Below are 17,504 nucleotides of genomic sequence, written 5' to 3' on the forward strand. Positions count from 1 at the left end.
CTTCCAAGACTCAAATATAAAACAAAGTACTGTAGTAAAAACATGGGTTGTCTCCCATAAGCGCTTTTCTTTAACGCCTTTCAGCTAGGCGCAGAAAGTGCAAATCAAGTAACATCGAGAGTAGAAGCATCAACATCATAACTTGTTCTAATAATAGAATCAAAAGGCAACTTCATTCTCTTTCTAGGAAGTGTTCCATACCTTTCTTGAGAGGAAATTGATATTTAATATTACCTTCCCTCATATCAATAACAGCACCAACAGTTCGAAGAAAAGTTCTTCCCAACACAATAGGACAAGATGCATTGCATTCGATATCCAAAACAACAAAATCAACGGGGACAAGGTTATTGTTAACCGTAATGCGCACATTATCAATCCTCCCCAAAGGTTTTTTTTAACATTATCGGCAAGATTAACATCCAAATAACAATTCTTCAATGGTGGCAAGTCAAGCATATCATAAATCTTTTTAGGCATAACAGAAATACTTGCACCAAGATCACATAAAGCATTACATTCAAAGTCATTGAATTTCATTTTAATGATGGGCTCCCAACCATCTTCTAACTTTCTAGGAATAGAAGTTTCAAGTTTTAGTTTCTCTTCTCTAGCTTTTATGAGAGCATTTGTAATATGTTTTGTAAAGGCTAAATTTATAGCACTAGCATTAGGACTTTTAGCAAGTTTTTGTAAGAACTTTATAACTTCAGAGATGTGGCAATCATCAAAATCTAAATCATTATGAGCTACAACAATGAGATCATTGTTCCCAAGGTTGGAAAAAATTTCAGCAGTTTTATCACAAGCAGTTTCAGCAGTTTTAGCAATTTCAGGCAGTTTTGTACGCTTTGCACTAGGAGTAGAAACATTGGCAACACCAATTATTTTACCATTGATAGTAGGAGGTGCAGCAACATGTGAATCATTATCATTACTAATTGTGGTAATAGTCCAAACTTTAGCTACATTATTCTCTTTAGCTAGTTTTTCATTTTCTTCTCTATCCCACCTAGCACGCAATTCAGCCATTAATCTTATATTCTCATTAATTCTAACTTGGATGGCATTTGCTGTAGTAGTAATCTTATTATCAATATCATCAGGTTTAGCAGCCATTTTATTAATTAAAGAGGATTGTGATGCAGACATGTATGAGATTCGGGTTTCAGCATTTGAAATTTTAGTTTGCAGACCAGAAATCTCCCTATTCAAGTTTTCAAGTTGATTTCCTATATTTTTCAACAAGGTAGATTGTTCATTCATAGTTTTAGTAAACAATTGATTTTGCTCATATTGTGATTGCATAAAGTTTTTAGTGGATCTTTCAATTTCTAGCATCTTTTCCTCATATCTACCATAAGTATTACCATAATCATTACCACTAGCAGGATATGGCCTATAGTTATTACCAGAGTTGTTCCTATAAGCATTGTTGTTGAAATTATTGTTTTTAATGAAATTCACATCAACATTTTCTTCTTGAGCAACCAATGAAGCTAAAGGAACATTATTAGGATTAACATTAGATCTACCATTCACAAGCATAGACATAATCACATCAATCTTATCACTCAAGGAAGAGGTTTCTTCAACAGAATTTACCTTCTTACCTTGTGGAGCTCTTTCTGTGTGCCATTCAGAGTAATTTATCATCATATCATCAAGAAGTTTTGTAGCCGCCCCCAAAGTGATGGACATAAAGGTACCTCCAGCAGCTGAATCCAATAAATTCCGCGAAGAAAAATTTAGTCATGCATAGAAGGTTTGGATGATCATCCAAGTAGTCAGTCCATGGGTTGGGCAATTCTTTACCAAACTTTTCATTCTCTCCCATGCTTGAGCAACATGTTCAGTATCTAATTGCTTAAAATTCATTATGCTACTTCTCAAAGATATAATTTTAGCGGGAGGATAATATCTACCAATAAAAACATCCTTACATTTAGTCCATGAATCAATACTATTCTTAGGCAAAGATAGCAACCAATCTTTAGCTCTTCCTCTTAATGAGAAAGGAAACACTTTCAATTTAATAATATCACCATCTACATCCTTATACTTTTGCATTTCACAAAGTTCAACAAAATTATTGAGATGGGCAGCAGCATCATCAGAACTAACACCAGAAAATTGATCTCTCATAACCAGATTCAGTAAAGCATGTTTAATTTCAAAGAATTCTGCTGTAGTAGCAGGTGGAGCAATAGGTGTGCATAGGAAATCATTATTATTTGCGTTTGTGAAGTCACACAACTTAGTATTTTCAGGGGTATTCATTTTAGCAACGGTAAATAAAGCAAACTAGATAAAGTAAATGCATGTAACTAATTTTTTTGTGTTTTTTATATAGAGAGCAAGACAGTAAATAAAGTAAAACTAGCAACTAATTTTTTTGTGTTTTGTTTAGGTGCAGCAAACAAAGTAGTAAATAAAATAAAATAAAATAAAGCAAGACAAAAACAAAGTAAAGAGATTGAGAAGTGGAGACTCCCCTTGCAGCGTGTCTTGATCTCCCCGGCAACGGCGCCAGAAAACAGGCTTGATGCGCGTAAATGTACACGTCCGTTGGGAACCCCAAGAGGAAGGTATGATGCGCACAGTGGCAAGTTTTCCCTTAGAAAGAAACCAAGGTTTAATCGAACCAGTAGGAGCCAAGAAGCACGTTGAAGGTTGATGGTGGCGAAATGTGATGCGGCGCAACAACAGGGATTCCGGCGCCAACGTCGAACCTGCACAACACAACCCAAGTACTTTGCCCCAACGAAACAATGAGGTTGTCAATCTCACCGGCTTGCTGTAACAAAGGATTAACCGTATTGTGTGGAAGATGATTGTTTGCAAGAAAACAGTAAAACAAGTATTGCGGTAGATTGTATGCGATGTAAAGAATAGGACCGGGGTCCACAGTTCACTAGAGGTGTCTCTCCCATAAGATAAAAGCATGTTGGGTGAACAAATTACAGTCGGGCAATTGACAAATAGAGAAGGGCATAACAATGCATATACATGATATGATAAATATAGTGAGATTTAATCCGGGCATTACGACAAAGTACATAGACCGCCATCCAACTGCATCTATGCCTAAAAAGTCCACCTTCAGGTTATCATCCGAACCCCATTCAGTATTAAGTTGCAAAGCAACAGACAATTGCATTAAGTATGGTGCGTAATGTAATCGACAACTACATCCTTAGACATAGAATCAATGTTTTATCCCTAGTGGCAACAGCACATCACAACCTTAGAACTTTCTGTCACTGTCCCAGGTGTCAATGAAGGCATGAACCCACTATCGAGCATAAATACTCCCTCTTGGAGTTAAGAGCAAAAACTTGGCCAGAGCCTCTATTAATAACGGAGAGCATGCAAGATCATAAACAACACATAAACAATAGATTGATAATCACCATAACATAGTATTCTCTATCCATCGGATCCCGACAAACACAACATATAGTATTACAGATAGATGATCTTGATCATGTTAGGCAGCTCACAAGATCCAACAATGAAGCACAATTAGGAGAAGACGACCATCTAGCTACTGCTATGGACCCATAGTCCAGGGGTGAACTACTCACTCATCACTCCGGAGGCGATCATGGCGATGAAGAGTCCTCCGGGAGATGAATCCCCTCTCCGGCACGGTGCTGGAGGCGATCTCCTGAATCCCCCGAGATGAGATTCGCGGCGGCGGCGTCTCTGGAAGGTTTTCCGTATCGTGGCTCTCGGTACTGGGGGTTTCGCGATGGAGGCTATTTGTAGGCGGAAGGGTAGGTCAGGGGGGCTCACGAGGGGCCCAGATGACAGGGCCGCGCGGCCAGGGGCCAGGCCGCGCCGCCCTGTGGTCTGGCCACCTCGTGGCCCCACTTCGTTATCTCTTCGGTCTTCTGGAAGCTTCGTGCAAAAATAGGACCCTGGGCGGTGATTTCGTCCAATTCCGAGAATATTTCCTTACTAGGATTTCTGAAACCAAAAACAGCAGAACAAAGAATCGGCTCTTCGGCATCTTGTTAATAGGTTAGTTCCAGAAAATGCGTAAATACGACATATAATGTGCATAAAACATGTAGGTATCATCAATAAAGTAGCATGGAACATAAGAAATTATCGATACGTTGGAGACGTATCAGCGAGCTGGTGGGCGGCTTGGTGGAGAGCAGCGCGGTAGGTAGCGGCGTGGAGGATGGGGCGGCTCGGCCGTCGAGCGTGGCTGGGGGCGCTGCAGGCTTGGGAGGGTGGAGCCAAACGCGGTCGGGCAGGTGCTGCAGGGGCGCGCTAGCTGGTGGTGGCGGCGGGCGGCCTCACACGTATTTCCTGGAACACCCTGCGGGCGTGCGTGAGGGGAGGCCGGCGGCGACCGTGGCGCGGCAGCCGACGCGCGCGCGGGCTCCTCCCGGCGAGGCGCGCGGCGGCCAGGGAGGCGACACGAGGGAGGCGAGGGAGGGAGAGGAGGGGGTGCTCACCTCGGTGAGGGCGACGGCGGCGGGGAGAGGAGGAGCGGCGCGGGCGACGCGGCGACGACGGCGGCGGCTTCTGAGGGCGACGGCGGCGGCTTACGGCGACGGCGACGGCGACGGCGATGGCGATGGCGGCCGCTACGGCGACGGCGATGACGGAGTCGGCGTCGGCGACGGGGAGCTCTGCGAGGTCTGGCGCGCGGAAGAAGAAGGAATTTGGGGAAATTTTGCCCCGCGCTAAGTCCTAACTAGGGGAAACCCCTTTGGTGCGGTTGGTACCACCAACCGGTACGAAAGGTCTTTCGTACCGGTTGGTGGTACCAACCGGTACCAAAGGTTTTTTTTTTGTTTTTCTTTTGCTGTTTGTTTTGTTTTTGTTTTTCTTTTCTTTTTCTTTCCTGTTTCTTTTGCTGTTTCTGTTTCTTTTCTTTTTATTTCTGTTTCTTTTCTTTTTATTTTCTGTTTCTTTTCTTTTCTGTTTCTTTTCTATTGCTTTTCTATTTCTTTTTTCTATTGCTTTTCTTTTTTTTTCTGTTTCTTTTCTATTCCTGTTTCTTTTTCTTTATTTTCTATTTATTTTTTCTATTTATTTTTTCTATTACTTTTCTTTTTTCCTTTCTTTTCTATTTATTTTTTCTATTGCTTTTGTTTTTCTTTTCTATTTCTTTTCTATTTCTTTTCTCTATTCTATTTCTTTTCTTTACTCTCGCCACGACGCCGTCCGCACAGGAAACTTTCCCGCCACGACGCCGCGCGTGGGAGAAAAAAGGCGGAAAAGAAAGGGCGGGAATGAAATTTTATTACGATTGAACTCGAATTAAAAGTACATAGCTTAACTGAAAATTAAAGATACATGGCCAAATTCTACTGTTGGAGTCATTCAGTCATACTCGTGCCTAGCCCTGTAGTAGTCGCCACTGTAGTCGTCGTAGTCGCCGTCATCATCGTCGCTGGCATCGGGGTCGCGGTACTCGAACGTCGGCGGGTGAGCACGCGTGGGGCTGGGATCGAGGGTAGCGCAGGCGGGGGCCACGGTAGGCCATGACGCCCTGGAGAGTCCGGCCGCGCCACCACAGCCGACGGCCGGCCTCGTTGAAGTTCGGAGGAGGCGGGCCGCCCTCCTCGTGCCTGGCAAGCGCCCTCTCACGCCGATTGATGAAGAAGCTTTCCCAAGTCGGGCTGTAGTCGGGATGCCACTGGGGATTCCTCCGCTGCTCTGGCGTGAGCTCGAAGTAGTAGTGGTTCGTGATGGCCATCTCGCGCGCCACACCTAGAGGGACTGGAGGGACCGGTACGCCTCCGACGCTTAGCAACCAGCAGGTCGGGACGCGGTAGCCCGGCGAGCAGGGGTAGTTCGAGGCGCAAAGCGCCTCCGCCTCCCGGGGGGTTAGAGATGTGATGGAAGCCATGAGAGAGAATGATGAGGTTTGCAGATATGAGTCTAGATGTGATATGTAAATGGTGGCCAAGGCTACATATATATAGTGAAAAAATGGTGGGAAGACAGAGGCGGGAACCGGTGGAAAGCGCGGGAAGAAAATAGGCGGGAAGACAGATCGAGGCAAACCTTTAGTACCGGTTGGTGGGTGCAACCGGTACTAAAGCTGTCGGCAGGATAAGGACGCCCTGCTCGATGAGATATAGTATGTAGCGCACGACGCCCTGTCGGTGGGATAAGGACGCGTGGGTAACCTTTAGTACCGGTTGGTGGGTGCAACCGGTACTAAAGCTGTCGGCGGGATAAGGATGCCCTGCTCGATGAGATAAAGTATGTAGCGCACGACGCCCTGTCGGTGGGATAAGGACGCGTGGGTAACCTTTAGTACCGGTTCGTGTCTGCAACCGGTACTAAAGCTGTCGGCAGGATAAGGACGCTCTGCCTATAAAAGGAGCATCGATACACCATGGGAAGCAGCTCAACAAGCCAACATGGATGGAGAGTTTCATCACCATGGATGGAGGAAAGGGTTGGGAAATCTCCCGTGGCGGAACTTGTCGAAGATGCCCTTGGTGCACACGCCCTATGGCATCTTCGGAAGTTCCGCCTCAGAAAAATTTCCCTGCAAGCCCGTGGAAGACTCCATCTCCTCTAACAATGTTGGGGAAAGGGTTGGGAAATCTCCCGTGGCGGAACTTCTCGAATATGCCCTTGGTGCACATGCCCTATATATGGCATATTCGGAAGTTCCGCCTCGGAAAAATTTCCCTGCAAGCCCGTGACTTAACTAGTAAAACAAGCCAACCATCTCCATTGTTAATATCTTACATACAGTAACATCATTACACAAAAGTGATTTCCATATTGAGATACACAAGTTATACTCCATCTCCTCTAGTCTTCTGAGTTTTCTTCGCCCGTTTCCCTTTCTTCTTACTGCGACGCAACCATGGACAATCTTCATTGTTTAAGATGATGCTTGGGTCAATTTTTACCTTGAAGGGTGGAATATCGTCAAACTTATTATAATCTTCTGACATGTCTGTCTTGTCCTCTACTCCCACGATGTTTCTTTTTCCTGAAAGAACTATGTGCCGCTTTGGCTCATCGTATGATGTGTCCTCTTGCCTTTCTTTTCTTTTTTCGGTTTGCTAGACATATCCTTCACATAAAAAACCTGAGCCACTTCACTGGCTAGGACGAATGGTTCGGTGTCGTACCCAAGATTCTTGAAATCCACTGTAGTCATTCCGTACTGCGGGTCTACCTGTACCCCGTCTTTCAGGTTGAACCATTTACACCGGAACAAAGGGACCTTGAAATTAGGTCCATAGTCAAGTTCCCATATCTCCTCTATGTACCCATAATATGTGACCTTGTTCCCATTGCCATCTTCTGCATCAAAGCGGACACCACTGTTTTGGTTGGTGCTCTTTTTGTCTTGGGCGAAAGTGTAAAATGTGTTCCCATTAATCTCGTACCCTTGAAAAGTCGATATAGTAGAAGATGGTTGCTTGGCCAACAAGTACAGCTGCTCGTCATCGGTGACATTCATGAGACGTGTTTGCAACCAACCGCCGAAAGTCTTCATGTGTTCTCCATCAATCCAATCTTCACGTTGCTCCGGGTATTTAGAGCGTAAGATCTCCTTGTGTTCCTCTTTGTACGGAGCCACCAAGATGGAATTATGTAGAACTGTGTAGTGTGCTTGAGTGAAAGAATGTCCGTTCATACACGTTGCTGATTTCTTTCCTAGCGTGCCTTTTCCACGCAGTCTCCCCTCATAGCGCGATTCAGGAACACCGATCGGCTTAAGGTCAGGAATAAAGTCAACACAAAACTCAATGACCTCCTCTGTTCCATAGCCCTTGGAGATGCTTCCTTCTGGCCTAGCACGGTTATGAACGTACTTCTTTAAGACTCCCATGAATCTCTCAAAGGGGAACATGTTGTGTAGAAATACAGGACGAGAACGCGAATCTCTTCGACCGAGGTGAACTAGGAGATGTGTCATAATATTGAAGAAGGATGGTGGGAACACCAACTCGAAGCTGACTAGACATTGGACCACATCCTTCTGTAAATTTTGTAGAGTAAGTGGATTGATCACCTTCTGAGAAATTGCATTGAGGAACGCACATAGCTTCACAATGGGTACTCGAACATTTTCCGGCAGAAGCCCCCTCAATGCAACCGGAATTAATTGTGTCATAATCACGTGGCAGTCATGAGACTTTAGGTTTTGAAACTTTTTCTCCGACATGTTTATTATTCCCTTTATATTCGACGAGAAGCCAGACGGGACCTTGATGCTACTCAGGACTTCAAAAAAGATCTCCTTCTCCTCTTTGGTAAGAGCATAGCTGGCAGGACCTTGATACTTCTCTGGATTCAGGTTGTTTCCTTCGTGGATACTTTGCTGGTCCTGCCGTGCATCCGGTGTATCTTTTGTCTTCCCATACACGCCCAAGAAGTTTAGCAGGTTCACGCAAAGATTTTTCGTCACGTGCATCACGTCGATTGCAGAGTGAACCTCTAAGAATTTCACGTAGGGTAGCTCCCAAAATATCGACTTCTTCTTCCACATGGGTACGTGTCCGTCAACATCATGCGGAACAGATTGTCCGCCGGGACCCTTTCCAAAGATCACTTTTAAATCCTTGACCATATCATATATAACTTCCCCATTAGGGCGGGTAGGCTTCGTTCGGTTATCTGCCTCACCTCCGAAATGCTTTCCTCTCTTTCTTACGTGATGTTGTTTTGGAAGAAATCGACGATGCCCCAGGTACACATTCTTGTTTCCCAAATAATTACTATCAGTCTCACCTAAACAGTGTGTGCATGCATTGTATCCCTTGTTTGACTGCCCTGAAATGTTACCAAGAGCAGGCCAATCATTGATGGTTACAAATAACAACGCTCGTAGGTTAAATTCCTTTTGTTCGTGCTCATCCCACACAGGTACACCTTCGTCACGCCACAACTCTAAAAGTTCTTCAACCAATGGCCTCAGGTACACATCAATGTCGTTGCCGGGTTGCTTCGGGCCCTGGATGAGCACTGGCATCATAATGAACTTCCGCTTCATGCACAACCAAGGAGGAAGGTTATAGATACATAGAGTCACTGGCCAGGTGCTATGACTGGAGCTCTGCTCCCCGAAAGGATTAAAGCCATCTGTACTTAGACCAAATCTTAAGTTCCTTGCGTCATCTGAAAATGACTTGAACTCTCTGTCGATTTTTCTCCACTGCGACCCGTCAGCGGGGTGTCTCAAAGATCACATCTTTCTTACGGTCCTCTTTGTGCCATCGCAACAACTTGGCATGCTCTTTGTTCTGGAACAAACGTTTCAACCGTGGTATTATAGGAGCATACCACATCACCTTCGCAGGAACCCTCTTCCTGGGGGTGGACTCACCCTCAACATCGCCAGGGTCATCTCGCCTGATCTTATACCTCAATGCACTACATACCGGGCATGCATTCAAATTCTCGTACTCCCCGCGGTAGAGGATGCAGTCATTGATGCATGCATGTATCTTCTGCACCTCTAATCCTAGAGGGCAGACAACCTTCTTTGCTTTGTACGTGCTAGAGGGCAACACGTTCTCCCCTGGAAGCATCTTCTTTATTATTTTCAGCAACTTTTCAAATCCCTTGTCAGAAGTACCATTCTCTGCCTTCCACTGCAGCAATTCCAGCGTGGTACCCAGCTTTTTCTGACCATTTTCGCAATTTGGGTACAACAGTTTGTTGTGATCCTCTAACATTTTCTCCAACTTCAACCTCTCCTTTTCATTTCCGCAGTTCATCTTCGCATCAAGAATGGCCCGACCCAAATCGTCATCCGGGTCATCAAAAATCGGCTCATCGAAAATGAGCTCTTCTTCAGCTTCGTCTTCCCCATTCTACTACCACCGTCTTCGTTGAATAAGGGATAGTTGTCACTATCCTCTTCTTCTTCGTTGTCTTCCAATATAACCCCTCTTTCTCCGTGCTTGGTCCAACAATTATAGCTGGGCATGAAACCATTCTCCAGCAGGTGGACGTGAAGGGTCTTCGAGGTAGAGTAATCCTTCATATTCTTACAGGAACTACATGGACAATACATGAAACCATTCGACCGCCTGTTTGCCTCAGCCACGTTGAGAAAATAATGCATGCCAGTAATGAACTCGGGATGGCACCGGTCACCGTACATCCATTGTCGACTCATCTGCATTTTATATGTATATCAAAAATCATTAAGTACACAACATCATGGATATATGAGTGACCAACTTAATTAATATTCAAGTTCATCACATAAAACTAAGTTTTTTTATAAAAAAGAAGAGGCTCACCGAGGTTGTACGGTGCCGGCTAGGGGACGACGCTAGCGATCGACGGCGGTGAGGACGGGGATGATACTAATTAAAACCTACAAAATATACCATAATTTCAGCTCAAATTGATTATAAAAAAGTAAAATCCCTAACTTAGGCATTTCATCAAACACCTTGCTAGCACTAGAAAAATAGTACGAGTTAAACTACCAAAGAAATGAGCTAAATTAGGAACGCCGGAAGAAAGGATGATATTGCTAACCCTTGGATAGATGGAGGTCGTTAATCTTGTTAAAATGGTGGAGAAAGAATGAAAATTTGTTGGAGTGTGAGAGGTGCAAAAGTTTTAGAAATGTGAGAGAGATGAAAATGAGAATGGATCGGGGGCGGGGGAGGGGCAGTGAGCATATGAGGCACCCTTTAGTACCGGTTGCTAACACAAACCGGTACCAAAGGTCCAACCTTGGCCCCACCCTCACCTGCCATTCTGGCCGAAGACCTTTCGTACCGGTTCCTAACACGAACCGGTACGAAAGCTCGTAACGAACCGGTACGAATGCCTGAGCGTCCGAACCGGTACAAATGCCACCTTTAATACCGGTTCGTAAGGGAACCAGTATTAAAGTCTTAAATGGATGAGAGGTTTTCTACTAGTGGATGGTCTGGCTCCTGTATATGTACTTACCGAGAAAATCCTTCATGCACATCTTGTATACAGCTGAAGATCTATATGGCCTGCTTATAAAATCCAGAATATTTATCCTAATTCAATTTACTAAATAATGTTTACTATAAATTTCGTAGCAATGCGTGGGGCATTATCTAGTTAGTATTTGTGTTAGAGTTCTGTCTTTATACGTTTGGGTTTTTATACCCTGTATTTGTACAATTGTTCCCTCATATAATGAAAGACACGCACGTGGCCTGAGTGCTGTGCGATTCCCTCTCTTAACTACTCCAAACCCTAGACCTTCACGGTTGCAGAAGAGGTTGTCCTCGTCGGCGCATGTTGAGCAATGGGAGTTTGAGTAATCTTGTGTTCAGACTTCAGAGTGTTTGCCGTTCTGTCGTGGTACGTGGAAAGCACGCAGCAGCAGCAACCTGGCGCGCGCCTCTGCCGATCTTGTCTCCGATTCCGAAATGAACTTCCTCCGGTCAAGATTCCGAGTTCGGAAGTAATTCTGCTTCAGCTTCACATCGTTATTACGCAACAGCGTTATCACATATATTCACATCGCGCGCACGCGTAATACGAGAAGTCGAGAGACTAGCTACTAGGCCGAATCAGTTAAGCCAGCCAACAATGGAGATCGACATGCAAATCCCCCACGCCTTCAGAGGGTTGGCGTTTGGCATCCCCGCGTCCGCCACCGACTACGTCGGGTGGGAGAACGGCCACCGCTGGGACCCCATGGATTGCGACCAGAAGGCGCTGCCGCCCGCACGGACGGCACTGAGGATGGAGTGCGACTTCTCCTACCTGCCGGACCACGACGAAGACGCCCACTTCTGCCACACTGGGGCCGGCGTCGTTGGCGTCGCGGACGGGGTCGGGGGATGCCGTGGCGACGGCGTGGACGCCGCTGAGTTCTCGCGCGGGCTCATGGCCAACGCCTACAACGCGGTTGCTGCAGCGTCCTCCTCCGGAATCTGCCCTTACACGCTGCTGGAGATGGCGTACCAGAAGACAGTCGCGTCGACGCGCACGCGGGCGGCGTCCACCGCGCTAGTGCTGTCGCTGGCCGGCCACGCCCTCAGGTGGGCCTACGTCGGCGACAGCACCTTCGCCATGTTCCGCGGCGGCAGGCTCCTGCTCCGCGCGCTCCCGCAGCAGCACTACTTCAACTGCCCGTTCCAGCTCAGCGCGGTCGGCGGCGACAGGGTGAAGGACGCCGCGGTGAGCGAGTTCCCGGTGGAGGAAGGCGACGTTGTGGTGGCCGGGACGGACGGCCTCTTCGACAACGTGTTCGATGCGGCGCTCGAGGGGATCGTGCAGACATGCACGGCTTTGAGTCTCACGCCAGGCGAGATGGCACAAGCGATAGGAAGACTCGCCTACGACATGGCTAGGAGTAGTAGGGAGTCGCCTTTCAGTGCCGCCAGCCGGGAACAACAAGGTACCAACTTCACCGGCGGCAAAATGGACGACATTACTGTCATCGTCGCATTCATTGTATCGTAGCCTTCCAGGCTCCCAGCATACTCCATCTATTGTGTGTTTAGGCAAAAAAGAAGCTAGAACACATGATCGTAAGTTCTATCAAAACCTGAATTGCTGTAATAGTTTCTTCTTTCCGAGCGTTCATGTGCAGATCACTTTGTGGTTCCTGCTGTGTTTGGCTTACTTAGAATGATCAACAAAAAAAAGAGTATGAGAGAACTAGCTAGTAGGTAGTAGACTGTTTTTACTTTCATGTACCGAACATCTATGGTTTCCTTAATAAAATCGGGGAGAGATCCCTTAATTCAAAAAAAAAAAAGCAGGCTCCATCTAATTGATCTTACCACGACGATATGATATTTTTAGGAGAACACGATAATTGACTAAGTAGATCAACGGCTCATATCGAATTCTCTCAAATTCAATCAAATCTACATAACTGTGATATTTTTGCCTAACATGCTAGGCTACCTACAATCCTATAGGCCAGGTACACCTGTCATGAATACGGGCATAAGTTTCCGGCTAATAATTAGCTAAACATTATTCTCACGGACATGTGTTGGTTTGGATAAAAGGATCAGTGGGGTAAGTCATCACAAACTTAAAATAAGGGGCGTCATGGTGCAATTTTCTTAAATAGATCCATCTACACCTAAATCAACTTTCTTTTCTTATTTGTAAGTCGAAGGCGCTAGCCATTTGAACTACAATATTATGGATCTTTCTCATATCCACATGATTGTGAGTAACAAATCAGGGTATGGACTTATACATAAAGATCTTAGGCGACTTAGAGCATCTCAAGCAGCCTCCCTCAAACAGCATCTGGCAAACGCACCGAACAAATCGAGTGGGGGCATCCCGCTGATGCTTTTGCGGGGCGCGTGTGCCAAGTCGTGTCCAAACAACCTATCTGGCTAGGTTTTTTCATTTTTTTTTCCAATTTCAACCATGTTTCTAATTAATCTAGTAAAACACATAAATAAATAGTTTACCATAGAAATAAATAGTTTTACAAAAAATTAAAAATAGAAATAAAATAATTCAAAAAATTCAACAAAAATGAAGTTCAACTTCATAAAGTTGCAACTCACTTGATCCCCCATAGATGTTCTATCATTTTGCAGTTGCGCATGAGCATCTACGTCACGGATTTCCGCACGTATGGCAAGAAAATTAGCAAAATCCGCAGACACTTGGTGATCAACAACGGCAAGAGGGCTTGCGCTCACTCTCGATAATCATGTTCTGCATGATCACACAATCGTTCATCATCTTCTGCATATCCCCCTGATCTCGGCCATCTTAGATAGATGACATCGGCTAGGTAGTACGCTTTGCTGTGTTGGTGCCCATTGATCTCGTAGTTGCAAGGTGGACTATGTCGTTTAATAAGTCAACCAAACACCGGAAAGCGCTAAAACACGATGATGTCATTGTAACTTTGTGAGAACTCGCCACTAAAAAAAGCATGCCAAATTTAGAGGTCATAGTCTGCCACAATTTTAGGTACCGCATTGCATATCCATGATGCCCTTTGTACAAACCTTGCAAAAAAATAAAAATTTCTTCCATGACTAGTAGGTGCAACTGATGATTCCGAGTATGTTAGAAACTCCCCGATTCATTTGTTGCCATGATATATCTCTTCTTCATTTGGCCCTCTTAAATATGTTAGAATATATAACCGTATTGTATTTGTATAGATATACAGTTGTATATATGTAGTCGTTATATAGCTGTCCATGTATTGTATGACCCGAACTCTGCGTTGTAACCTCTATATATTGGTCAATACAAGGCACCACGACGTGTGGTTTCCATAATCTTACATGGTATCAGACGCAAAACCCTATCATGTGCCGCAAAACCTCTTCCGCCACCGTCGAAACCACCAAACCCTAACACTCGTACCTCACCGCCGCTCCTGCCTCCATGAACCTCTCCGACGACGAGGCTGCCAAGGCCCTCAAGGAGCAGGCAGATGCAGACGCTGCCAAGAACAAGATGGCCCTCGCCACCGCCAATGGGTCGACCTCGGGGCCGTTCTCTCTGACTTCGTTGCATGCCCAGGTTGTCGTCCTGCACTCCATCAAGGGGAACGTCCTCGTTGAGCTCGCGCTTGACACCGGCGTTCACCGCCAGTGGCGCACCTACTTCCGTACCGTTGTCCGCAAGTACGCCCTCCTCGATCACCTCAACAACGACGCCCCCGAGGCGATAGCGCCAAAGTGGTCCCTCCTCAATGCCACGGTCATCTCTTGGCTCTATGGGTCTATCTCCCTCTGCATCCTCGACTCCGTCATGAAACCGGGCGACCATCCCCTCGCCGTCAATCTCTGGAATGACATCAACGACTCTTCAACGATCACAAGATCAACCGCCAGCTTCACCTCACGGCCGAGCTTCGCGGCCTCGACATCTTTCTCCTCCTTGGACAACACCATCTTTGCCGCCTTCGGCTTAGCTTCCCGACCGCCGGTAGCGGAACGCTTTGCTTTGGCCGGAGATGCGGCCTCCATTGGGGCTATGGTGGTGGCTATGGGGGAGTCCGGGGCGGCTGTGGCTGCGAGGGTACCCTTGGAATCCATGGTGGCTGCGGCGACGAGGACGTCCATCGCTATGGCCTGGACTGTTGGCGCCGGTCTACTTTGATTTTTCGTGCTGGGAATGGCCACTGGCGGGAATGTTAATTCGAGCCGAGCCGAGCCAGTTTGGCTCGACTCGCTAAAGCTCGGTCAACAATCGAGTTAGCTCGACTCGACTCGTTTAACAATCGAGTCCAGATTTAAAACTTGGCTCGACTCGCAAAGCTCGCGAGTAACTCACGAGTAGCTTGTTTAAAGCTATCAAATAAAACATGTAAAATGTACAATGCATTTTTCCCAAATATTTAGGCATGAATGATGACCAACAAGCATTAGGATTATGGTACTAGAATAATATAAACCACAACGATCAATATATCATTAGAATAAGATTGCTAAGTTGAGAAACCACAAATATAGTTGCCCATTTTGGTGGGCTTGGGCCAACTTCATTTTTACCAGGATAAACGAGCTACTCGTGAGTTCGGTGAACTCGGCTCGTTTAGCTTGAACTTGTTTAACGACAAAATATGAAACTTGGCTTGGCTCGTTATACACCGAGTTCAAGTCGAGCCGAGTCGATTCACGAGTTACTCATTTAGCTCGCGAGTTTCGAGTTTTAATTCCAGGCCTACTTGGCGCATCCGCGCAGCGTCCGCCGAGACGCAAACTCGACGCATATATGAGTCAGGTTTGTGTCGTGGCGGAAAGCCCGGACACTATGCATCAGGCCGCTGGGTCCAGTTCAGACGTATTTTTCATCCGCGCAGACGCAAACGATCGCTTCGTTTGTGTCGCCCCTTTGAGATGCGCTCACACGGAACAAACAGCAGAAATACACATGTCCCGTGCACGCAACATTTGTATCGTTGTATTCACTTTATTTCACGCTTTGAGATACGTGTTCCATGTTTCATTATGTTTCGTCAAGCAGCCGCACTTGTCGTCAAGCATCAGTCCGTCTTCGATTTAGAAATGAAGTCGGTGACATAGGCATCCCCAATGGGCCTGCCAAAGATGGTACCCGAGGTTTATTAAAGGCTCAGGACTCGAAAAATAAGAAGACTCGGAAGCCCATTTAGCGTTAAGGAAAGATAGGTTGTATTAGGAAAGATAGAGATTTGTAATCTTACGGGTTGGGTACGAAACCCTCCCGAACTCTGTAACTTGTGTATTACGAAATCCTCGGCTCCACCCTCTATATAAGGGGGAGTCGAGGGACGGAGAAAGGATCAAATCTATTGTCAACAGAACCCTAGTTTTCATAATCGGCGAGTACTTTTCGGCTGAAACCTTCGAGATCTACTTGCCCTCTACTTCTAGCAAAACCCTAGTCTACAATCTATAGGCATTGACAAATTAATCCTTTGTCAATTGGCGCCGCCTATGGGAACTAGAGGCTGCAAGGAGCTGATCTCGATGGCACGTCCAGAATCGTCGACTTCGTCGGTGGCTAGCAATGCGATGGATCGAGGTAAACGGGAAAAAACTGATCTAGTCGATTTTATTCCTCACCCGCCCTCCCGTATGGATGCATGTGCCTATCTGGAGGAGCCCATCGTCATGATGTTCGGAGAGTTCCGATTTGGCGTCAACAAGGAAGGATCCTACCGTCTCGAAGTTCCGATCTCGTCGGAATTTTCAGCGGTCGATTCTAACTTTTCGTCGAGTGACGAGGAGTTTTCGTCGCCACACTTCATCGACACCAAGGCAAGCGGAAAGCTCGCCAAGATCTTCAGCAACACATCTTTCGAGTCGTCTGCGGACTCCTTTATAAGCAGCGATTTCGACAGCGTCGACAGCTTCAACTTCATCGACAAATCTGCTGCCATCGAAAAGGTCTTCACCAATCTATATGATGGTGTCTCCAATCCCAACAAAAATCAATACTCAAAATACCATCAAATTTGTGCAATTGAAGAGGCAGGCCGAGCATAACCAGAGACGTCAGAGGCTTTCGACGATTTGGGAAATCCATACGTCGATCCCGCTGATCTTAGAAGAGGCTTAGGCACTAAATATGCTGGGTCTTCATCTCGCGTAAGAGTTCAACTCCCGCAGGAAGCATGGGACAGGGCCGCAAAAGCCATGGATGGTTCAGAACCAATGACCACCACTGCTACTGTACAAGAACTACAAGCATATCAATATAGACTTGCTCGGGTGAGTAGGGAGCTGGAAAAACAGACAGCATCCCTGAATAGAAGAAAAGAGGCAGCCTCCGCGTCAAGCAGGCGTCGAGCAGAGTTCAGTCGACAATCAGAAACTTCGGGAGATAGCCATAGAGACGCTCGAAGAAGAGCAAGGTCTCGGCTGCAAAACATACCCGAAGAAGAGAGAGGAAACATAATTCAAAATCTCGACATGTCCTTCATGTCGATTGATACAAGGGGAAATATCATCCCGAAAACGCCAGAAGCAGGATACATGGCAACGCAAGCTTACATCCTCGCGTCCAGACCACCCCCTGGAGACCCGAGAGAAGCATTGTTCAATATGGCAATGGCTGGAGTTGGA

At 46.1% G+C, this 17,504-nt stretch overlaps 1 protein-coding gene across 1 annotated transcript; it reads left to right on the forward strand.

Moving 5' to 3' along the window:
* Nucleotides 1-11,538: 11,538 nt before the first annotated feature.
* Nucleotides 11,539-12,417, forward strand: LOC127303433 (putative protein phosphatase 2C 24). Its single transcript, XM_051334167.1, has one exon. The coding sequence runs from the start codon at nt 11,539-11,541 to the stop codon at nt 12,415-12,417; it is 879 nt and encodes a 292-aa protein (XP_051190127.1).
* The last annotated feature ends 5,087 nt before the right edge of the window (nt 12,418-17,504 follow it).

This window comes from Lolium perenne, chromosome 5 (assembly GCF_019359855.2).
Source record: "Lolium perenne isolate Kyuss_39 chromosome 5, Kyuss_2.0, whole genome shotgun sequence".
NCBI lineage: Eukaryota > Viridiplantae > Streptophyta > Magnoliopsida > Poales > Poaceae > Lolium > Lolium perenne.